Below are 25,607 nucleotides of genomic sequence, written 5' to 3' on the forward strand. Positions count from 1 at the left end.
TCAGACACCGCGCTGGCCGCCACGATGGGAATCCACGGAGGGACGCATTACCCCGATCTGTGGCTCCTTATATCAGACACCGGGCTGGCCGCCACGATGGGACACCACGGAGTGTCGCATTACCCCGATCTGTGGCTCCTTATATCAGACACCGCGCTGGCCGCCACGATGGGAATCCACGGAGGGTCGCATTACCCACGATCTGTGGCTCCTTATATCAGACACTGCGCTGGCCGCCACGATGGGAATCCACGGAGGGACGCATTACCCCGATCTGTGGCTCCTTATATCAGACACCGGGCTGGCCGCCACGATGGGACACCACGGAGTGTCGCATTACCCCGATCTGTGGCTCCTTATATCAGACACCGCGCTGGCCGCCACGATGGGAATCCACGGAGGGACGCATTACCCCGATCTGTGGCTCCTTATATCAGACACCGCGCTGGCCGCCACGATGGGACACCACGGAGGGTCCCACTACCCCGATCTGTGCCACCTTATATCAGACACCGCCCCGGCCGCCACAATGGGAAACCACGGAGGGTCTCTCTCTCTCCCAATGTCCCCTGCCCCCAATGTCCCCTGCCCCCAGTGTCCCCTGCCCTCCCATGTTCCTTGCCCCCAATGTCCCTTTCCCCCGATGCCCCCTGCCCCCAGTGTCCCCTGCCCTTCCATGTTTCTTGCCCCCGATGTCCCCTGCCCTTCCATGTTTCTTGCCCCCGATGTCCCCTGCCCTCAGTGTCTCCTGCCCCCTCTCCCTGTCCCCTGCCCCCAGTGTCCCCTGCCCCCAATGCAGGTGTCTGTCCTATATCAGTGCCTGTTGTGGGCCTTGCACAGCTCCCTCAGAGACTGGCCGAGACGTAGATGGATGGAGGGATAAGTGTGAGATGAAGGACTTGTTATTGCACAGAGCCTCAGTAGCCTCAGTGCCGTGTTTATGGCGTTAACCATTGCGTCCGCCAGCGCCTATTGATCAGGCCTTGCTTAAACATTGATTTACCCTATTGCAGCTTCCTGAGGGGACAATGACCCCATTTACAGAGTCAGAGTGAGGGGGAGGGCCGCAGGGACTCTCCGACGTACCCTGACGCATTACCACAGCCCTGGGCCGTATTCAGCTCTCCCCATCTGATCTATCTATAGTGATATGCAGAGCGGACGGTAGTGTTACGGGCAGGATAACGCTGCGCTGACACAGTTCCGGGGAATGCATTAACCAATGGCGATGCATCTCTCATATGTACTAACATAAGTGATTAGTATGCTCCCACAGTTCCCTAGTGGTCCGAGGGTAATATAGGGTCACCTCATAAGCTAGTACTTACATGTGAGAGTTCAGTAGACTCATATAAAGGTATCTTTTAAGATATATTTTAAAACTCTGCATCTTAAAAGATACCTTAATATGAGTCATCTAAACTCTCACATGTAAGCACTTGCTTATGTTCACACGAGTGAGGTGACCCTATATTACCCTCGGACCACTTGGGAACTGGGGGAGCACCGTGTTTTTATAACTCCCCCCCACAAGTTTAGAGGAAGATTTTTGTGTATTGTCTTATACTACAATAGTGTTTTGTTCTCCTTTTTTGCATATTCGAACTATGTCATTGGAAGAAAAAGTGGAGACCACACTGGGACATTACTATCAGCGCAAGTAGACTCATTTTGTCCTTTGCTATTGTCTATTTTGTTGGTCAGGTGACCATCAGGTTTAGTCTTCTGCAGCTTTTAGTTTTACAGCGCCAGAGGTGAAATTGTTTTTCTTTTTAGTACAGCCAAAGTCCACATATTATCTTCTGGCCCGCACGTCCCCATTCCGGGGGTACCTGTATATAACACGTCCCCTGTACAGTACGCGGTCAGTCCCATATGTGAGCGAGCAGCTGGACATTTACTTCTGCACATCCGGAGAGAGACGATAATGATTTATTTATCACCGCTTCATTTACTATTGATGAGCTGGATGAGTTAAATTGCCCCTAATCCCCATTCTCAGCAGATGTCTTCCACCAGGGAAAACCTCTGAGCTGGGGGAAGGGGGGATGGTTTGGTGGCAGTGACCTTCTTAATGAGTCTGGTCAGGTGGCCCCCAGCACATCCCATAAGGGGCATCACCATGATTACATTGTGGTGAGCACAATACCGTCTAACAATGAACCAATCCACCATTTGTTTGGCTTTGTCGCCCTGACTGCAGGTAGTCTGACTCTATGCTCAGTTACCCCCCCTATATGCTATTATACCCATGCAGCCACCCATATGGCCTCACCAGGCGGCACACATACAATTGCGCCTCGCTCACACATTACCCTTCCTTCCCGCAGCATAGCGCCGCCAGTTGCAGTTTTGCAAAGTTTCACAAACCTGCAGCTAAGTCTGAATAGAGACCACAAGCTTCTGATGGCCGCGCGTCTTATTCACTAGGCCGCTGTGCAGGGTTGGACGCGTTAGATCAGTTCATTTGTGACTGCGGTGCAGGAAATAATGTCTGCCACACTTACAAGAAGGTTACGCAAGTGTCAGCCATGAAGAAGGAGCCAGACAACTGTCCATGACTGACAAGGGGTTAAACCATCCTCTCTACAGTTCTGATCTTACCCCATCGGACTATAACCTGTAGATAGATAGATAGATAGATAGATAGATAGATAGATAGATAGATATGAAGGTTTCCTAGCTATCCTAATACATACTCATCCCTACTGTTCTCCTAATAGTTCCATCTCTCTATGGGGGTTATTCTAGTTCACTCGCAAAGGCACAATCACTCTCTAATGGACAAAACCATGCTGCACTGCAGGGGGCAGATGCAACATGTGCAGAGAGAATTACATTTGGGTGTTATATTGTTTCTGTGCAGGGTAAATACTGGCAGCTTTATTTTTACACTGCAATATAGATATCAGTTTGAAGTACAAACCCCACCCAAATGTAACTCTCTCTGCACATGTTACATCAGCCCCACCTGCAGTGCAGCATGGTTGTGTCCATTAGAGAGTGATTGTGCCTTTCCGAGTGAACCAGAATAACCCCCTACAGTATGTTAGGATGTATGACGGGACTGTCCCACTCAGAGAGCTTCTTATCTGTGCATTGTCTTCCCTTTCCTGGCCCTGGATTCCCCATCCCCTCTACCTAATCCGTCCCCTGGGGACTCACTCGGCAGTAATTCAGGCTATCATATCTCTTCCTTCCGGAGTAATATCCAATGTTACTGAGCTCATAACCTTTCTATGTGGGTTCCTCCGGTGTAATGGGCACACTGAGTGCCAGGCACCCGTGAGGGCAGGCTGCCACCTTGCCAGGCTGCAGATCACAGAGAACTTCAGCTGTCCTCTCACCCCTTCCAGGACTTACTACACGTTATTATGGTTTATTTATACTGTAGTTTATATGCTTTTTATTATGTAACAGCGTCTCAGTAACATATATTGTAGTTGTTGGCTACAGTAAAACTAAATGGTATCATTTTTATTACCCCCCCCCCCCCCCCCCCCTAAAATAAACACTGACAGCAGCTCCAACATTTTCTAGTCAATTTCACTTATACAAAGTTGTGATTCCTCCGTCAGATAACGCTGTGATTACACTGCCACACAGATAACGCTGTGATTACACTGCCACACAGATAACGCTGTGATTACACTGCCACACAGATAACGCTGTGATTACACTGCCACACAGATAACGCTGTGATTACACTGCCACATAGATAACGCTGTGATTACACTGCCACACAGATAACGCTGTGATTACACTGCCACACAGATAACGCTGTAATTTCACTGCCACACAGATAACGCTGTGATTTCACTGCCACACAGATAACGCTGTGATTACACTGCCACACAGATAACGCTGTGATTACACTGCCACACAGATAACGCTGTGATTGCACTGCCACACAGATAACGCTGTGATTACACTGCCACACAGATAACGCTGTGATCACACTGCCACACAGATAACGCTGTGATTGCACTGCCACACAGATAACGCTGTGATTACACTGCCACACAGATAACGCTGTGATTGCACTGCCACACAGATAATGCTGTGATTCCATTGCCACACAGATAACGCTGTGATTCCATCATTACACAGATAACGCTGTGATTCCACTGCCACACAGATAATGCTGTGATTCATCCATCACACAGATAATGCTGTGATTCCACTGCCACACAGATAACGCTGTGATTACACTGCCACACTGATAACGCTGTGATTACACTGCCACACAGATAACGCTGTGATTCATCCATCACACAGATAATGCTGTGATTTCACTGCCACACAGATAACGCTGTGATTCATCCATCACACAGATAATGCTGTGATTCCACTGCCACACAGATAACGCTGTGATTCCATCATTACACAGATAACGCTGTGATTCAGCCATCACACAGTTAACGCTGTGATTACACTGCCACACAGATAACGCTGTGATTACACTGCCACACAGATAACGCTGTGATTCCATCATTACACAGATAACACCGAGATTTCACCTCTTCCAGCACAGACCGGGCAGCCTTGCTTCCTCCTAGCACAGACCGGGCAGCCTAGCCTCCTCCTAGCACAGACCGGGCAGCCTAGCCTCCTCCTAGCACAGACCGGGCAGCCTAGCCTCCTCCTAGCACAGACCGGGCAGCCTAGCCTCCTCCTAGCACAGACCGGGCAGCCTAGCCTCCTCCTAGCACAGACCGGGCAGCCTAGCCTCCTCCTAGCACAGACCGGGCAGCCTAGCCTCCTCCTAGCACAGACCGGGCAGCCTAGCCTCCTCCTAGCACAGACCGGGCAGCCTAGCCTCCTCCTAGCACAGACCGGGCAGCCTAGCCTCCTCCTAGCACAGACCGGGCAGCCTAGCCTCCTCCTAGCACAGACCGGGCAGCCTAGCCTCCTCCTAGCACAGACCGGGCAGCCTAGCCTCCTCCTAGCACAGACCGGGCAGCCTAGCCTCCTCCTAGCACAGACCGGGCAGCCTAGCCTCCTCCTAGCACAGACCGGGCAGCCTAGCCTTGTCCTAGCACAGACTGGGAAGCCTAGCCTCCTAGCACAGACCGGGCCGCCTAGCCTCCTCCTAGCACAGACCGGGCAGCCTAGCCTCCTCCTAGCACAGACCGGGCAGCCTAGCCTCCTCCTAGCACAGACCGGGCAGCCTAGCCTCCTCCTAGCACAGACCGGGCAGCCTAGCCTCCTCCTAGCACAGACCGGGCAGCCTAGCCTCCTCCTAGCACAGACCGGGCAGCCTAGCCTCCTCCTAGCACAGACCGGGCAGCCTAGCCTCCTCCTAGCACAGACCGGGCAGCCTAGCCTCCTCCTAGCACAGACCGGGCAGCCTAGCCTCCTCCTAGCACAGACCAGGCCGCCTAGCCTCCTCCTAGCACAGAACGGACAGCCTAGCCTCCTCCTAGCACAGACCGGGCAGCCTAGCCTCCTCCTAGCACAGACCGGGCAGCCTAGCCTCCTCCTAGCACAGACCGGGCAGCCTAGCCTCCTCCTAGCACAGACCAGGCCGCCTAGCCTCCTCCTAGCACAGAACGGACAGCCTAGCCTCCTCCTAGCACAAACCGGGCAGCCTAGCCTCCTCCTAGCACAGGCCGGGCAGCCTAGCCTCCTCCTAGCACAGGCCGGGCAGCCTAGCCTCCTCCTAGCACAGACCGGGCAGCCTAGCCTCCTATAAGCATGCATAACATTTATGTATTATGTGGCTACAGTTATATATTGTGTGGCTACTGTTATATATTGTGTGGCTACATACATTTATATATTGTTTGTACACAGTTGTACATGTTGTGTGTGCTATATTTCTATGCATGGAAATGTTTTCCCACATTATATCGTTTTTGGTAGCTCTGACACCAGCTCTACATAATGTGAACAGAATCCAGTAAGGTCCCAGCAATTAAGGTGATGACAAGGGAAAAACGAGAGGCCCGGGTTTTATCAGCTAAGTGATATTGATTGGAGCAGAATTAGAAGAGATAGGACAGGTGCCCTGGAAGTGAAGTGAGGGAGATTATTCTGTGGGGAGATGTTGGGAGCATGGGGCTAATACAGAGAATAATACACTCATTCATGGCTAATTGCATCCTAATAAAATGTTATCTGATTGGGAAATGATTCTCCACCATGTAAACTGTTTAAGTAAAGGGGTTTGTTTTTTTGTTTTTTGGTTATAAGAGAATTCCACCCCTGAGCTATTCTAAAGTCACCCTCTGCTTTACCACTAGGGGGGCAAGTCCTGCTGCTACAGTACTGCCGAGACAGGGAGCAAACAAATGCAGCTCTACCCCCCCAGCATTGGCCATGAACTCTGGACATTGGGATATTTTGTGGGTGCCCCCAGGAAATGCTGGGCATTCCCCATGCGCCAGCCCCCTGTCTGACTCCTCCCCCTGCTGTGTCAAAAAGGCCCCGGAGACTGTGAAAGTCACCAAAGGCGTTCGCACAGCGACCCCGCACGTGCGTATATGAATGTGCAGAGCCACACCATTGGTCCCCAGACCGAATTCGGCTCTTTACATGCCAACCTGAATCACCCCCACAGAGAGACATAGGAGGGACTTGCCCGCAGGCTTATGCTCTATAGCCATCGCACCATGGACCAAGGCCGGGTGGTTACAGGCGTTATGGTATAGGCGTTGGAGGGGTCTAGTTCGGCCATGTTATGGTTGACCACGCGTAGACGAACCCATCTAGTTAGAAACCTAAAGAGTTGACAGCATCTAAAGTAGATTCTAGATCAACACAAACAAACATTAGACGCAATCGTTGGGTCGACGGGAGCGAGATCGGCAGGTCACATGGTCAACATGAGTTTTTCATGTTCTTTGGTGGCTATAATTTCATGTTTCCTTCAGTCCAGCAGAAGAGGCTGCTACAGGCACCAGCAGGGGTGGGTGTCCCTGAGCTACACTGACCCCCGGCCTGAGATCCCTGGAGTGTTACCAAATGAATGAAGGGGACTTAAAATATACCATATATGCCGGAGATCACTGCTGCCCTCTGCCGGCTCCCCGCTGCTCCCACCCGCAGCCCCCACTAACCCTAAACTAAACCTAACTAAGCTCAGGAGATCTGGCGATTTCTCAGGCTGGCTGACAGGAGCTCCGTCTGTAGCAGACACCAGCAAAGGTCAAGGCAAGTAGCCAAACACAATAGTATAAATAGCCGGATCAGATACATACAGATGGAGCAGCTCACATTGGAGCTGCTCCTGGCGATTCTACAGGGTTGCCTACCCTCCCGGATTGGCCGTGAGGATCCCAAAATCGGGTCCCCCTCCCGACCCCCCGGAAAGATGGGCAATCCTCCCGGATTCTCCCTCACCCTCCACATCTGCCTGGTACCTCCTTGAATTACCGCGATTCGTGGCTATTCGTGGTGAGGGGCTGGGCTAAATATGCAAATCACACCATGTGGCCCCCTCCTGGAGGTCCCGCAAATCGGGGGGATTTTCAGTGCTCGGGGCGGGGCTTGATTACGTCTCTGGGAGAAGCCCGGAGTGGAGAGTTTAAAAGTAGGCAAGTATTTGATTCTATCGCCATTCACCGCGAGCCGCCAGAAGGGGGTGCGCATGCGCAAGAGATGCATGCATGCCCCATCTGACGGAGCTCGCCGCTGCCCTCTGCCGGCTCCCCACTGCTCCCACCCACAGCCCCCACTAACCCTAGACTAAACCTAACTAAGCTCAGGAGATCTGGCGATTTCTCAGGCTGGCTGACAGGCGCTCCATCTGTAGCAGACACCAGCAAAGGTCAAGGCAAGTAGCCAAACACTACAAGAAAAATAGCCGGATCACATACATAGCAAACCCCAGCAAAGGTCAAGGCTGGCAGCAAAACACAAGAGTAAAAATAGCTGGATCATACACATCAGCCTTCCGCCCTCCAGCTGTTGTTGAACTGCACATCCCAGCATGCTCTGCTACAGCTTTGCTATTTGGCCATACCAAAACTGTTGCAGGGCATGTTGGCAGCGGCGTAACTATAGCACCACAGCCCCCGCCACCGCGCGGGGGGGGGGGGGGGGGGGCGCTGTGCATGTGGGGGCGCCGGGGGCTGCGGTGCTATGGTTAAACAACCCCCCCAATCCCCCGCAGACTTACCTATCTCGCTGGTCCCGGCGGCTCCGTTCTTCTACTGAGGACCACCACAAAAAGGCCGCCCACATATAGCACACAGTTCTCTAAAACTGTCTGCTGTATGGGGGCGGCCATTTTCTGGTGGTCCTCAGCAGAAGAACGGAGCCGCCGGGACCAGCGAGATAGGTAAGGCTGTGGGGGATTGAGGGGGGGTTTGCATGGGCGGCGGGGTGGGGGGGTAGGGGTGCTTGGTGTGGCGGCGGCAGGGGGGGCGCCCCCCCTAACGGCGGGGGGAGCGCCCAAAACGTAGCTACACCACTGCATGTTGGGATGTGTAGTTCAACAACAGCTGGAGGGCCAAAGGTTCATGATATACATAGAAGACGCCAAAGGTCAAGACAGCCAAACACAATAGGAAAAATATCCAGATCATACATGCATAGCAATCCCCAGCGAAGGTCAGGACAGGCAGCCAAACACAATAGGAAAATAACAAGATCACATATATAGCAAACACCAGGGAAGGTCAGGACAGGCAGCCAAGCACAATAGGAAAATAACAAGATCACATATATAGCAAACACCAGCGAAGGTCAGGACAGGCAGCCAAGCACAATAGGAAAATATCAAGATCACATATATAGGAAACACCAGCGAAGGTCAGGACAGGCAGCCAAACACAATAGGACATACAGCTAGATGATATACATTGCAAGCACCAGGTCTGTAATGAAGGTAACACCCGGCCTGGACATGCATGGGCACATCACTGCCCTATATATCGCACAGGACCAATCCAGGCACATATATAACAAACCAATCCAGGCACATATATAATTCCATACATGTGCTTGTGATCACGTCAGTACATGCCATAATTCCCATGGATCTGCCTACACACCATTGTGCACTGAGGGTCTTGTGAATGAGCCTCAGCGCAGTCTGAGGACAGACGAGGAACACAGACCTATTTATCCCAGCACAAGCTTTATGAATGGAGATGATGAGTGAGGTTAACACGTTCTCCTCTGTGCCTCGCACCCTCTCCGCACTCCAGCCCCTCCCAAACTGGATGCATTTCTCATTACTAATTCATTAGGGTGATTCAATGTCAGAATGAAAGACTCTAAAAATATTCATTAAGTCCAAATTCAATAGGAATGATCTCACAGCCGGCGCGTAGACAGCGATACCAGCTCAGCCATATCACTCCTCGGTAATATAGATGATTTCACAGAATTTATAACCGTGGCCTCATGTTACCCCGCTCTGGGTCTGTGTGGTCAGCGCCTCTGGCACTGGTTCGCAGCAAGGTTGGGGGAGGGGGGGATTTACTAAACCCAGGTTTTACCATACAATACACGTGCCTCAGGGGGTGATTCAGCTCGGCTCTTTCCTTTCCAAATTGGGACCGATGGTGTGGTTCTGCGCATGCTTATGGGCGATTATACACATGTGCAGGGCTGCCAAGGCCTTCATACAGGGGGGAGGGGGGGGCAGTGGGTAGGGATGGCCATCGACCATCGATGATTAGAAATCATCGATGGTTTATTGCCGATGTCAAATAGTTTTGACATCGATGGGGGAGAACCAGATGGTTTCCCACCATCGATGTCAGGCTTAACTGAATAGTTTTTTTTTTTTTTTTTTTTTCATCAAGGTGCTGGGGCATGGAGCATAGCTCCGCCCCCAACACCCTCAAAGCCCCGCCCCCGAATTTTGATTGGCCCAAAGGCCAATCTTTCAAAGCAAATGGATGACCATCAATATGTAAAAACATCGATGGCCATCCATTGCATACTTATACACCATCAATGGTCAGTTGCACTTTTTTCCATCGATGGCAACCATCGATGGCAAAGGCAACGATGGCCGTCCCTAGCAGTGGGAGGACGGGGGTCTGGCGCATGAGGACGCCCAGTGTTTGTGGGAGAGTCAACAAAAACTTTGGGTGAGCCCAGAAAAATGCTAGGAGTCCCCATGCAAATGCAGGCGTGGTGAAGCCTGCACGGGGCCGGCAGGTGAGGTCAGCGCCCGCCCCGCCCCCTGTTCCACCATCTCCGGCCCAAATAAAAGTCAGACTGACTCATTTGTGAGCGGGCGAATAATCATTCAATGCCACTAGACAGCATCTGGGCAGCACTGGCGCTCTCCTGGCACCCCGCGAGCTTTCGTGTGACTGCCTATGCCAGCATGGCAGTATAGGATGCTATTGCTACCTGTTATAGAACTACAAGCCCCAGCATGCACACGGGTGTGAGCACCTAGTAGCACATGTGTGTTGCCCTAGTAAAATGTAAACATGAAATGAATAATGCCCCAGTTATGTGATGAATAATGAATGGCCCATTAGCTGATTAATAATGTATGCCCCTAATAGGTGATAAATAATGAATGGACACATAAATACTTACCTAATATCTACACGCTATCGTGGTGTGAGCCAATAGGAAGTCTGGTAACTGCACATACTTTCTCAGTGATTGGCTAAGCGGTGATAAGAGACCACTCCTGATTAGCTGAAGCCGGCTAGTAAGAATCCAGGCTCCCCGGAGCATCAAATACTCACTGGTGCCTATGTGTATGCTGGTGCTTGTAGTGTCACAGGTGGAACCATACACTGTTTGAGTTTTCCACTGTGATACAGAAAATCCCATATACAGATGTAGCGCCACTCATCCAGGGCCGGGGCCGGCCAGAACGCCTCCGCTGGTGAGCGGACATTACATCTGACTGGGGCACTCGTTTCCCATCGGTGGGGGACGGGAACCCTGCCCATCTCCGCTTCAGGGAGACGGGCAGGGTTAGGAAGGGAGGTGGGGGAATGCAGCAGGGACTGGTGTCCCCCTTGCGAAGTCTGGCGCGTGGCAAATCTACTGCCAGCCCCTGCAAAGACTACAGGCGCTCCAACTGTACAAGCAGTTTGTGAAACGCATATACCGAATGCAGCATGACCTCCGCCATCTGGCTATGAGCATGTAATCCCTGGTAATGAGCATGTCACCCCTGGCTACAAGCATGAAACCCCTGGCTATGAGCATGTCACCCCTGGCAATGAGCATGGTGCCCCTGGCTACGTGCATGAAACTCCTGTCAATGACAATGAAACCCCTTTGAATGAGCATTTAGGTAAAACATATGCCTGGTCTGGTACTGGAGACCACAGTGACTAGTGGGAGATACCTGGCCTGGTACTGGAGACCACAGTGACTAGTGGGAGATACCTGGCCTGGTACTGGAGACCACAGTGACCAATGGGAGATACCTGGCCTGGTACTGGAGACTACAGTGACTAGTGTGATATACCTGGTCTGGTACTGGAGACCACAGTGACTAGTGGGAGATACCTGGCCTGGTACTGGATACCACAGTGACTAGTGGGAGATAGCTGGCCTGGTACTGGAGACTACAGTGACTAGTGTGATATACCTGGTCTGGTACTGGAGACCACAGTGACTAGTGGGGGATACCTGGCCTGGTACTGGAGACTACAGTGACTAGTGGGAGATACCTGGCCTGGTACTGGAGACCACAGTGACCAATGGGAGATAGCTGGCCTGGTACTGGAGACCACAGTGACTAGTGGGAGATACCTGGTCTGGTACTGGAGACCACAGTGACTAGTGGGAGATACCTGGACTGGTACTGGAGACCACAGTGACTAGTGGGAGATACCTGGCCTGGTACTGGAGACCACAGTGACTAGTGGGAGATACCTGGCCTGGTACTGGAGACCACAGTGACCAATGGGAGATAGATGGCCTGGTGCTGGAGACCACAGTGACCAATGGGAGATACCTGGCCTGGTACTGGAGACCACAGTGACCAATGGGAAATAGATGGCCTGGTGCTGGAGACCACAGTGACTAGTGGGAGATACCTGGCCTGGTACTGGAGACCACAGTGACTAATGGGAGATAGATGGCCTGGTGCTGGAGACCACAGTGACCAATGGGAGATACCTGGCCTGGTGCTGGAGACCACAGTGACCAATGGGAGATACCTGGCCTGGTACTGGAGACCACAGTGTCTAGTGGGAGATACCTGGCCTGGTGCTGGAGACCACAGTGACTAGTGGGAGATACCTGGACTGGTACTGGAGACCACAGTGACTAGTGGGAGATACCTGGCCTGGTACTGGAGACCACAGTGACTAGTGGGAGATACCTGGCCTGGTGCTGGAGACCACAGTGACCAATGGGATCTACTGCCAGCCCCTGCAAAGACTACAGGCGCTCCAACTGTACAAGCAGTTTGTGAAACGCATATACTGAATGCAGCATGACCTCCGCCATCTGGCTATGAGCATGTAATCCCTGGTAATGAGCATGTCACCCCTGGCTACAAGCATGAAACCCCTGGCTATGAGCATGTCACCCCTGGCAATGAGCATGGTGCCCCTGGCTACGTGCATGAAACTCCTGTCAATGACAATGAAACCCCTTTGAATGAGCATTTAGGTAAAACATATGCCTGGTCTGGTACTGGAGACCACAGTGACTAGTGGGAGATACCTGGCCTGGTACTGGAGACCACAGTGACTAGTGGGAGATACCTGGCCTGGTACTGGAGACCACAGTGACCAATGGGAGATACCTGGCCTGGTACTGGAGACTACAGTGACTAGTGTGATATACCTGGTCTGGTACTGGAGACCACAGTGACTAGTGGGAGATACCTGGCCTGGTACTGGAGACTACAGTGACTAGTGTGATATACCTGGTCTGGTACTGGAGACCACAGTGACTAGTGGGGGATACCTGGCCTGGTACTGGAGACTACAGTGACTAGTGGGAGATACCTGGCCTGGTACTGGAGACCACAGTGACCAATGGGAGATAGCTGGCCTGGTACTGGAGACCACAGTGACTAGTGGGAGATACCTGGTCTGGTACTGGAGACCACAGTGACTAGTGGGAGATACCTGGACTGGTACTGGAGACCACAGTGACTAGTGGGAGATACCTGGCCTGGTACTGGAGACCACAGTGACTAGTGGGAGATACCTGGCCTGGTACTGGAGACCACAGTGACCAATGGGAGATAGATGGCCTGGTGCTGGAGACCACAGTGACCAATGGGAGATACCTGGCCTGGTACTGGAGACCACAGTGACCAATGGGAAATAGATGGCCTGGTGCTGGAGACCACAGTGACTAGTGGGAGATACCTGGCCTGGTACTGGAGACCACAGTGACTAATGGGAGATAGATGGCCTGGTGCTGGAGACCACAGTGACCAATGGGAGATACCTGGCCTTGTGCTGGAGACCACAGTGACCAATGGGAGATACCTGGCCTGGTACTGGAGACCACAGTGTCTAGTGGGAGATACCTGGCCTGGTGCTGGAGACCACAGTGACTAGTGGGAGATACCTGGACTGGTACTGGAGACCACAGTGACTAGTGGGAGATACCTGGCCTGGTACTGGAGACCACAGTGACTAGTGGGAGATACCTGGCCTGGTGCTGGAGACCACAGTGACCAATGGGATCTACTGCCAGCCCCTGCAAAGACTACAGGCGCTCCAACTGTACAAGCAGTTTGTGAAACGCATATACCGAATGCAGCATGACCTCCGCCATCTGGCTATGAGCATGTAATCCCTGGTAATGAGCATGTCACCCCTGGCTACAAGCATGAAACCCCTGGCTATGAGCATGTCACCCCTGGCAATGAGCATGGTGCCCCTGGCTACGTGCATGAAACTCCTGTCAATGACAATGAAACCCCTTTGAATGAGCATTTAGGTAAAACATATGCCTGCTCTGGTACTGGAGACCACAGTGACTAGTGGGAGATACCTGGCCTGGTACTGGAGACCACAGTGACTAGTGGGAGATACCTGGCCTGGTACTGGAGACCACAGTGACCAATGGGAGATACCTGGCCTGGTACTGGAGACTACAGTGACTAGTGTGATATACATGGTCTGGTACTGGAGACCACAGTGACTAGTGGGAGATACCTGGCCTGATACTGGAGACTACAGTGACTAGTGTGATATACCTGGTCTGGTACTGGAGACCACAGTGACTAGTGGGGGATACCTGGCCTGGTACTGGAGACTACAGTGACTAGTGGGAGATACCTGGCCTGGTACTGGAGACCACAGTGACCAATGGGAGATAGCTGGCCTGGTACTGGAGACCACAGTGACTAGTGGGAGATACCTGGTCTGGTACTGGAGACCACAGTGACTAGTGGGAGATACCTGGACTGGTACTGGAGACCACAGTGACTAGTGGGAGATACCTGGCCTGGTACTGGAGACCACAGTGACTAGTGGGAGATACCTGGCCTGGTACTGGAGACCACAGTGACCAATGGGAGATAGATGGCCTGGTGCTGGAGACCACAGTGACCAATGGGAGATACCTGGTCTGGTACTGGAGACCACAGTGACCAATGGGAGATACCTGGCCTGGTACTGGAGACCACAGTGACCAATGGGAAATAGATGGCCTGGTGCTGGAGACCACAGTGACTAGTGGGAGATACCTGGCCTGGTACTGGAGACCACAGTGACTAATGGGAGATAGATGGCCTGGTGCTGGAGACCACAGTGACCAATGGGAGATACCTGGCCTGGTGCTGGAGACCACAGTGACCAATGGGAGATACCTGGCCTGGTACTGGAGACCACAGTGTCTAGTGGGAGATACCTGGCCTGGTGCTGGAGACCACAGTGACTAGTGGGAGATACCTGGACTGGTACTGGAGACCACAGTGACTAGTGGGAGATACCTGGCCTGGTACTGGAGACCACAGTGACTAGTGGGAGATACCTGGCCTGGTACTGGAGACCACAGTGACCAATGGGAGATAGATGGCCTGGTGCTGGAGACCACAGTGACCAATGGGAGATACCTGGTCTGGTACTGGAGACCACAGTGACCAATGGGAGATACCTGGCCTGGTACTGGAGACCACAGTGACCAATGGGAAATAGATGGCCTGGTGCTGGAGACCACAGTGACTAGTGGGAGATGCCTGGCCTGGTACTGGAGACCACAGTGACTAATGGGAGATAGATGGCCTGGTGCTGGAGACCACAGTGACCAATGGGAGATACCTGGCCTGGTGCTGGAGACCACAGTGACCAATGGGAGATACCTGGCCTGGTACTGGCGACCACAGTGACTAATGGGAGATAGCTGGCCTGGTACTGGAGACCACAGTGACCAATGGGAGCAGGGCCGGCGCTACCCACTCAGCAGCTCCTGCAAAGCAGGGAGGCGCCATGCTGAAAAGGCGCTGTCTCCCTCCCTGCTCTGCTAAAGCTGCCTCAGCCCTCACTGTCACTGCCTCCTGCACGCCGCCCGCAGAGCCTGTCTGACAGCGGGCGGCAGTATGGAGAGGCTGAGCAGCTCCCTGCACCACGCACACACTGTCCTCCTCCCGCGACCTGCCCCCTCTTCCTCACGGACATTTGCGCTGAGGCATGTAGCGCTGTCTGTGAATCCGCCCCCTACCCATTGCTCCCTGCGCATGTCAGCTGTCAATCAAATGATGAACAGGCAGCAGTGCCGCATCCCCTTCCTTCCTTCTTCTCAGTGTGCTGTGCCAGTGCCGCTGCCAGTCCTCAACACTCCGCCCTCTCTATCTCCTCCCTTCTTCTTCCATCTTCTCCAGCTCTCCCCCCCTTTCCCCCTCAGTCACTAGTGCTGCACTTTTTTTCCTGCTTTTGGATCGCACACACATTGCATGCATGCCGTGCGATGTGATGTGATCTAGCCAATAACGTATGCGATTCTCGAAGCGTATATGGGCACCTTTAGTGCCTGCAACATTTTGCGGCCACAGCACTGAGATGGTTTATGCATATATGTACATGCACCCGAGATCCTCCATAGGATCGCATGTTGCATACACTCCCACAATCGGGCTGCAGCTTGTTGCAATGAGAATGTGAAAGGGCGCAAAATGTATGGTTTGCAGGAGGGCGCCGGACACCCTAGCACCGGCCCTGAATGGGAGACACCTGGCCTGGTACTGGAGACCACAGTGACCAATGGGAGATAACTGGTCTGGTACTGGAGACTACAGTGACTAGTGGGAGATACCTGGCCTGGTACTGGAGACCACAGTGACCAATGGGAGATACCTGGCCTGGTACTGGAGACCACAGTGACGAGTGGGAGATACCTGGCCTGGTGCTGGAGACCACAGTGACTAGTGGGAGATAGACGGCCTGGTACTGGAGACCACAGTGACTAGTGGGAGATACCTGGTCTGGTACTGGAGACCACAGTGACTAGTGGGAGATACCTGGCATGGTGCTGGAGACCACAGTGACCAATGGGAGATACCTGGCCTAGTGCTGGAGACCACAGTGACTAGTGGGAGATACCTGGCATGGTGCTGGAGACCACAGTGACCAATGGGAGATACCTGGCCTAGTGCTGGAGACCACAGTGACCAATGGGAGATACCTGCCCTGGTACTGGAGACCACAGTGACTAGTGGGAGATACCTGGCCTGGTACTGGAGACTACAGTGACTAGTGGGAGATACCTGGCCTGGTACTGGAGACCACAGTGACTAGTGAGAGATACCTGGCCTGGTACAGGAGACCACAGTGACTAGTGGGAGATACCTGGCCTGGTACTGGAGACCACAGTGACTAGTGGAATCGTACTGACACTATGGAGTCACTAGAGGTTATACTAAAGTTTGAGAGGCTGAAGTCCAGGTTTCCCTACAAAGAACTACACAGGAAACATATCTATTACAGGAGCCCTCAGCAATTGTTTCCTTTCTGTCTCTACAACATGAAATTCTCCCGGGTAGAAGATTAGCCCCAATAATCTGATTTTTATTATGTCACAGCTGGAACTTCTAATTATTGGGAGGCGTTCCTGCTGACTGCCTCCAAAGGCTGTAATTAATATGTCACAGAGACTCGAGGTTCCTGCTGAACATAATGCTTTTGTCACTGTGCGCTTTCCCATCGAATGAATCAGAGCTGAGCGCGGTGATCAGTATCTGCAGATCTCCCCTATTAATGTCAGCCAGCACGTAATAAGGTCAAATGAGAGTCACCTGCAAGTAGCTGGACTTCTGGGGAATCTTAGACATTTGATTGAACTCACAGAACCCCCACCCACCCCACACCACCACCCCTCCCACACACACACACACACACACACACACACACCCATTCCAGACACAAATGGTCATTGAATATTAAACATACACCATCTGCCCTTTTACGAAGACATATCCATCTTCTATGTACTGAAGATGTTTTTTCCAATGTTCACATGAACGACCAGACCAAGGCTTGGAGGACACCAAGGGCAGGACACAGTCCGATGTGCATTGAAAACATCTGCAAAATTGTTGCAATTCTTGGGGTACAAAAACTCTCACACTGGCATCATGCCCTTGATTTTATTGACTTTAGGTCCCTCTGAATAATCTAGGGAGGCTTAGGACCCTATAATACATTGTCTGAGACTCTTCCAACATGTGTAGTTCTTACAAGGACTATGTTCCTGTATATAAATCCTTACAGCCACTCCATCCTTCTAGTTCCCTCTCAGTTATCTCCAATGATACCACGCAGGACATGAGCACATGTAGCATGCACTGCTGGTGGGTCTCCCTGCAATGTCTCATTCTCTACCCTGGGATGAGGGACGCCTTGGGTACCTGGATACTGCAGTGGGATGTCTATCTTGGGCCCGATGACGTAGTGTCCCTCTTCCAAGCTGTGGGCGGTCACGGTTGTCCACTGTCGGCAGGAATGAATCAGGATAATGTCCTGGTCGCTGACCCCCTCCACGTACTCCCCTGCAAAAAGACATATATCATCAGTGTCTGGTCTCCACAACACACGCCATGTAGCACCACGAGTGTACAGTAATCCATAGAAGTTAGTGTCATTACTGTGACGTGTTATGAAAGAAAATGACGATGACATTAGACCGAGGGGTAGATTTACTACATTTCCATTTTGGGTTTTTGGTCATTTTCTCTTGGTTTTGCAAACCGACCACTGAGGTCCCAACTAATGGAGAAAGGACCAAAAAATTACTTTAAAACATAGAGAAGAAAAGGATCCTCAGATTTACGCAGTGACGCAGAGCCAGAAGTTTAGTTAAGTTGAGTTGATAGTGAGGGAGAGGAGGTGGAGGCAGTGTGATACCGCTACTGTGTAGCATTCATGTAAGGGGCACTACTACCACTGTGTGGCATTATGTGTAAGGAGAACTCCTACTACCACTGTGTGGCATTATGTGTAATGGGCACTACTACCACTGTGTGGCATTATGTGTATGGGGAACAACTACTGCTACTACAGTGTGGCATTATGTGTAATGAGCACTACTACCACTGTGTGGCATTATGTGTAAGGGAACTACTACTGCTACCACTGTGTGGCATTATATGTAAGTGGCTCTACGGCCATTGTGTGGCATTATGTGTAAGGGGAACTACTACTGCTACCACTGTGTGGCATTATACGTAAGTGGCACTACGGCCACTGTGTGGCATTATGTGTAAGGGGAACTACTATTACCACTGTGTGGCATTATGTGTAAGGGGAACAACTACTGCTACTACAGTGTGGTATTATGTGTAATGGGCACTACTACCACTGTGTGGCATTATGTGTAAGGGGAACAACTACTGCTACTACAGTGTGGTATGATGTGTAAAGGGCACTACTACCACTGTGTGGCATTATATGTAAGTGGCAATACGGCCACTCTGTGGCATTATGTGTAAGGGGAACTACTACTACCACTGTGTGGCATTATGTGTAAGGGGAACAACTACTGCTACTACAGTGTAGCATTATGTGTAATGGGCACTACTACTGCTACCACTGTGTGGCATTTTATGTAATTGGCACTACGGCCACTGTGTGGCATTATGTGTAAGGAGAACTACTACTACCACTGTGTGGCATTATGTGTATGGGGAACAACTACTGCTACTACAATGTGGCATTATGTGTAATGGGCACTACTACCACTGTGTGGCATTATATGTAAGTGGCAATACGGCCACTGTGTGGCGTTATGTGTAAGGGGAACAACTACTGCTACTACAGTGTGGCATTATGTGTAAAGGGCACTACTACCACTGTGTGGCATGATGTGTAAGGAGAACTACTACTACCACTGTGTGGCATTATGTGTAAGGGAAACAACTACTGCTACTACAGTGTGGCATTATGTGTAAGTGGCACTATGGCCACTGTATGGCATGATGTGTAAGGGACACTACTACTGTGTGGCATTATTTGTAAGGACCACTACTCCTCTACTGTGTGGCATTATGTGTAAGGGGGTGTTTCTGCTATTGCTTGCCATTATGTGTGAAGGGTGCTATTACTACTGTGTGGAATTATGTGTAACAGCTTTCTTGCGTTGTGTGTTGGTCACACAGGATTATTGCGACCAGGGTCGCTGGATTGGTTGCGACGGAGTCACAGTATTTCGTTTATGGTTTTCTGTTCCAATGTGTATTAGGAATATATACCATTAGTGTACTCATAATACTATCAACCTGTTGGGGTTCTCATATTAGTTAGATTCCCTCTTGGATTCTCTTTGGTGGTAGCCCCTGGCTTGTCCTTACCTAACACCTGGCTGCACCGGAGCTTGGGCGGGCCTAACTCGTCCGTTCAGCCGTGGTGGCTACAGGCGAAGTCTAGCACTCAGCAGTCTATGTCACGCGGAGAGGGCCAATAGAGTCAGCATAGAGGATAGCTTCCTCCCAGCCTGGGCAGCATTCTTAACCTGAGTTACTCCCTGGATCATAACAAAGGTTGTGTGTGTGTTCAGGGGAGCCGAGAGAGGGGGGGAGCAGGTACTAATTACCCGGGCCCAGGCTTGCTGAAGGGGCCCCACAGGGGCCCTGGTTCGACCCCTCCCTTCCCCCTCCATCCCTCCCGGGTATCACCAGTAGCACACACTTCTACAGCATGTGCTGTTCTGACAGCAGGCTCAGCATGAGTGTCTCACTGACAGCGTGAGAGGTCATGCTGAGCCTGCTGTCAGCACAGCACATGCTGTAGGTGTGTGCTGCGTCTGAGATTACAGTTTTTAGAGTTTTCTTTTACCCACCTCTAAACATTTTGGGGGTGTGGCCTAAGTGTGGGAGGTGCCCACACCACACACACACTTAGGCCACACCCCCAAAATTTTACCGGGGCCCGGCATTCCTCTCGGCTGCCCTGTGTGTGTTTGTGTGTGCGTGTGCGTGTGTGTGTGTGTATGTATGTATGTATGTATGTATGTATGTATGTATGTATATATATATATATATATATATATATATATTAAACAATATTGGAACATTGGAGTGGGCTAGATTCTTACTTCCGAAAATAGTTATGAAATAACAGTTTAAAATATTAATTCATCTGTCAAATCAACAGAGTCCGTTGTAAGATGTAGTGGTTTTTCAAAGAAGATACCCAACGCGTTTCGTCAACACGACTTCATCAGGGGCCTTTGACAACTTGCCAGATCTTTAACACAAGATCCTGGATGGACTTTTTTTGTGGTATATATAATAAAAACCAGATTTGGACTATTGTCATTGAAATGGCTGTGCCAAAGATATTTGTGTGGTCACAGTGGGACTCACTTCTATGTCCTAGGGGTCTGGTTACTATAGGATAACCATTAACCACAGTGTATCTAGAGACAACTTCTCACATACAAAGGCAGACTGACATCAGTAACCAGATTTAAATACTAAATGATAATGGAATTCAGAGATCTTGGTTACATATATTATATGAATAAGCCCCCAAGCCTTTGTCAAGCTTTGTCAATGGCTTGGGGGCCTTTTCATATATTTAGCATCTTGAGATTTGTCTGACTGAACCCACTACATGAGAATACTTCCATTGTGGGTGCATTTTGTGTAGACTGTGTCCACCTCTACGTAAATCCCACTGTCTATAAAGTCTAATAATAACAGTAATGAGTTCCTAGCTCTTAGTGATTTGCTGCCTGGACAGTAATGACCAGGACGACTTCCTGTTCTCATTATGCTCCAGAACGAAGCTCTTCACATTAAATATGTATAAAGATAAGGGGTATAATAACAGTGGTGGACCTGAGATCTGCAGCGCACGGTACGCAATGTGCGCTGCCCTTATGGGAACCTTCCTGCAATTGTTTTCCATGTTGCGAATCCAGTGATTGTTATATAACTTGTAAAGAATAAGGGGAACAGATTCTAAAAATGATAGACATGGGCCTTGATTCTAGTTCACTCTTTCTGACAAAATCCTTCTTAGATGGACAAAACCATGTGCACTGCAGGTGGGGCAGATGTTACTTGTGCAGAGAGAATTAGATTTGGGTGGGGTTTTTACTTCAAAGTGAGATCTATATTGCAGTGTAAAAATAAAGCAGTCAGTATTTACCCTGCACAGAAACAAAATAACTCACCGAAATCTAATTCTCTCTGCACATTTTACATCTGCCCCCCTACAGTGCACATGGTTTTGTCCATCTAAGAAGGATTTTGTCAGAAAGAGTGAACTAGAATAAGGCCCAGAATCTGATTGGTTAGTATGGGCCCCATAGTGTACAACGACACCACCTGTGGTGCGCCTATAATGTTCTATTTGCCGGATCATACGGCGCCTAATTTACAGCTTGAAGCGTTTTGTGCACAGAAAAAAAGGTTTAAACGTTTGGTTGCGGCATTAATGTAATAACAGCCCCAGAGTAGTACTGAGCTGCGCCAGTGGTTATGTAACCACCGCCGTATCGCGCTCCTCGTACATATGCCGCTAAGTGCAACAGAATATACACCTGATTGTATGGCCGCAAACTCGCACGCTCAGCATTCAGGTAAGATGTCGCCCCGCTAGTGTGAAATCCTGCCTTGCAAATTGCAGGAGAGAGGGGAATAGCTGCGTGTGATGCCTTCCTCTCTCAGCGGTGCACAGAGAAAGCCGCCGGACCCGCCGTGAGTCCAGCGGCTCTCCCTGTGTGCCGATCAGGGGGTGGAGCCTCCACCTTGCAAGAAGAAATCGTCCCACCTGGCCATAAGCCCCTCTGGCAGATGGACAGTGCTGCCCTGGTTCAGAGTGTGAATGTGGAGGGGTTAAACATTAGGAAAATGATCTATTGCCCTCTCCCTGGGGCCTGGTGTAATAAAGGAAGTGCAGTAATCCAGGACATTATATGACTGCTGCTTCCAGGGAGTCAGCGCCAGGAGCACCGGGTCAATGTCTGAGCTCCAGATCCTGCATTTCCTCTATAATAAAACAGCGAGGACTCAATCAATCGCTGAACGGTGGCACTGTACACATATGTGAATGGGTGACCGGATGATGTAGATTTACAGCGGAGCACTGTGGACGCCCCCCCCCCCACAGAACTCATCACACGTGTCATATAAAAAAAGAAAATCACATGTTAAAGAATAGCATCAATAAGCGTCAAGGATATTGATCACAGGGAGGGTTCAGGAAATATCTGAAGATCAATGAGGCCCAGTCGCATCTGCGTTATGACGCAATTGCCCCCTAACTCGGATATATCTGGATGCATACTTCACCTAATGTATGCAATGGGCCTCAATGATGGTGCTCTGCGGGTGCTATGTGCAGGAGTTGCTGTACCTGATTGTGCTGAGTGGGTGCTAGGTGCAGCAGTTACTGTACATGCTGCTGCTGAGAGGGTGCTAGGTGCAGCAGTTACTGTACATGCTGGTGCTGAGAGGGTGCTAGGTGCAGCAGTTACTGTACCTGATGGTGCTGACAGGGTGCTAGGTGCAGCAGTTACTGTACATCCTGGTGCTGAGTGGGTGCTAGGTGCAGCAGTTACTGTACATGCTGGTGCTGAGAGGGTGCTATGTGCAGGAGTTGCTGTACCTGATGGTGCTGAGTGGGTGCTAGATGCAGCAGTTACTGTACATTCTGGTGCTGAGTGGGTGCTAGGTGCAGCAGTTACTGTACATGCTGGTGATGAGAGGGTGCTAGGTGCAGCAGTTACTGTACATGCTGGTGCTGAGAGGGTGCTAGGTGCAGCACTTACTGTACATGCTGGTGCTGAGAGGGTGCTAGTTGCAGCAGTTACTGTACATGCTGGTGCTGGGTGGGTGCTAGGTGCAGCAGTTACTGTACATGCTGGGTGGGTGCTAGGTGCAGCAGTTACTGTACATGCTGGTGCTGAGAGGGTGCTAGGTGCAGCACTTACTGTACATGCTGGTGCTGAGAGGGTGCTAGTTGCAGCAGTTACTGTACGTGATGGTGCTGAGAGGACGCTAGGTGCAGCAGTTACTGTACCTGATAGTGCTGAGTGGGTGCTAGGTGCAGCAGTTACTGTACATGCTGGTGCTGAGTGGGTGCTAGGTGCAGCAGTTACTGTACATTCTTGTGCTGAGAGGGTGCTAGGTGCAGCAGTTTCTGTAGATTTTGGTGCTGAGAGTGTGCTAGGTGCAGCAGTTTCTGTACATGCTGGTGCTGAGAAAGTACTAGGTGCAGCAGTTACTGTACATGCTGGTGCTGAGAAAGTACTAGGTGCAGCAGTTACTGTACATTCTGGTGCTGAGAGGGTGCTAGGTGCAGCAGTTACTGTACATGCTGGTGCTGAGAGGGTGCTAGGTGCAGCAGTTACTGTGCATTCTGGTGCTGAGTGGGTGCTAGGTGCAGCAGTTACTGTACATGTCGGTGCTGAGTGGGTGCTAGGTGCAGCAATTACTGTACTTTCTGGTGCTGCGAGGGTGCTAGTTGCAGCAGTTACTGTACATGATGGTGCTGAGAGGGCGCTAGGTGCAGCAGTTACTGTACGTGCTGGTGCTGAGAGGGTGCTAGGTACAGCAGTTACTGTACATGCTGGTGCTGAGAGGGTGCTAGGTGTAGCATTTACTGTACATGTCGGTGCTGAGTGGGTGCTAGGTGCAGCAATTACTGTACTTTCTGGTGCTGAGAGGGTGCTAGTTGCAGCAGTTACTGTACAAGCTGGTGCTGAGAGGGTGCTAGGTGCAGCAGTTACTGTACATTCTGGTGCTGAGTGGGTGCTAGATGCAGCAGTTACTGTACATGCTGGTGCTGAGAGGGTGCTAGGTGCATCTGTTACTCTACGTGCTGGTGCTGAGAGGGTGCTAGATGCAGCAGTTACTGCACGTGATGGTGCTGAGAGGGTTCTAGGAGCAGCAGTTACTGTACGTGCTGGTGCTGAGAGGGTGCTAGGTGCAGCAGTTACTGTACGTGCTGGTGCTGAGAGGATGCTAGGTGCAGCAGTTACTGTATATGCTGATGCTGAGAAGGTGCTAGGTGCAGCAGTTACTGTACATTCTGGTGCTGAGTGGGTGCTAGGTGCAGCAGTTACTGTACGTGCTGGTGCTGAGAGGATGGTAGGTGTAGCAGTTACTGTACATGCTGGTGCTGAGAAGGCGCTAGGTGCAGCAGTTACTGTACATGCTGGTGCTGAGAGGGTGCTGGTGCAGCAGTTACTGTACATGCTGGTGCCGAGAGGGTGCTAGGAGCAGCAGTTACTGTACGTGCTGGTGCTGAGAGGGCGAAAGGTGCAACAGTTATTGTACGTGCTGGTGCTGAGAGGGTGCTAGGTGTAGCAGTTACTTCTACATGCTGGTGCTGAGAGGGTGCTAGGTGCAGCAATTTCTGTACGTGATGGTGCTGAGAGGTCGCTAGGTGCAGCAGTTACTGTACGTGCTGGTAGTGAGAGGGTGCTAGGTGCAGCAGTTACTGTACGTGCTGGTGGTGAGTGGGTGCTAGGTGAAGCAGTTACTGTAAATTCTGGTGCTGAGCGGGTGCTAGGTGCAGCAGTTAATTGAGAGGGTGCTAGGAGCAGCAGTTACTGTACGTTCTGGTGCCGAGAGGGTGCTAGGAGCAGCAGTTACTGTACGTGCTGGTGCTGAGAGGGTGATAGGTGCAACAGTTACTGTACATGCTGGTGCTGATAGGGTGATAGGTGCAGCAGTTACTGTACTTGCTGGAGGTGAGAGGGTGCTAGGTGCAGCAGTTACTGTATGTGCTGGAGGTGAGAGGGTGATAGGTGCAGCAGTTACTGTACGTGCTGGTGCCGAGAGGGTGCTAGGAGCAGCAGTTACTGTACGTGCTGGTGCTGAGAGGGTGATAGGTGCAACAGTTACTGTACATTCTGGTGCTGAGAGGGTGCTAGGTGCAGCAGTTACTGTACGTGCTGGTGCTGAGAGGGTGCTAGGTGCAGTAGTTACTGTACGTGCTGGTGCTGAGTGGGTGCTAGGTGCAGCAGTTACTGTACGTGCTGGTGCTGTGCGGGTGCTAGGTGCAGCAGTTACTGTACATGCTGGTGCTGAGTGGGTGCTAGGTGCAGCAGTTACTGTACATGCTGGTGCTGTGCGGGTGCTAGGTGCAGCAGTTACTGTACATGCTCGTGGTGAGAGGGTGCTAGGTGCAGCAGTTACTGTACATTCTGGTGCTGAGAGGGTGCTAGGTGCAGCACTAACTAGTGTTCCCGCTAGGCTTTTTTAGCTGTGCGCTGCGCACTGCCCGATTTTTAAAGTGCAAAATGCGCCC

At 51.2% G+C, this 25,607-nt stretch overlaps 1 protein-coding gene across 1 annotated transcript in view; it reads right to left on the bottom strand.

The window, feature by feature from the left end:
- Positions 1-25,607, bottom strand: part of GAREM2 (GRB2 associated regulator of MAPK1 subtype 2) — a 109,723-nt gene that overhangs the window by 41,274 nt on the left and 42,842 nt on the right. The window contains exon 2 of the mRNA XM_083178902.1: positions 17,756-17,896. Coding sequence (XP_083035028.1) covers positions 17,756-17,896 — 141 coding nt within the window. The remainder of the gene's footprint in view (positions 1-17,755; positions 17,897-25,607) is intronic.

The sequence above is a fragment of the Crinia signifera genome, chromosome 3 (assembly GCF_055691185.1).
Source record: "Crinia signifera chromosome 3, ASM5569118v1, whole genome shotgun sequence".
NCBI lineage: Eukaryota > Metazoa > Chordata > Amphibia > Anura > Myobatrachidae > Crinia > Crinia signifera.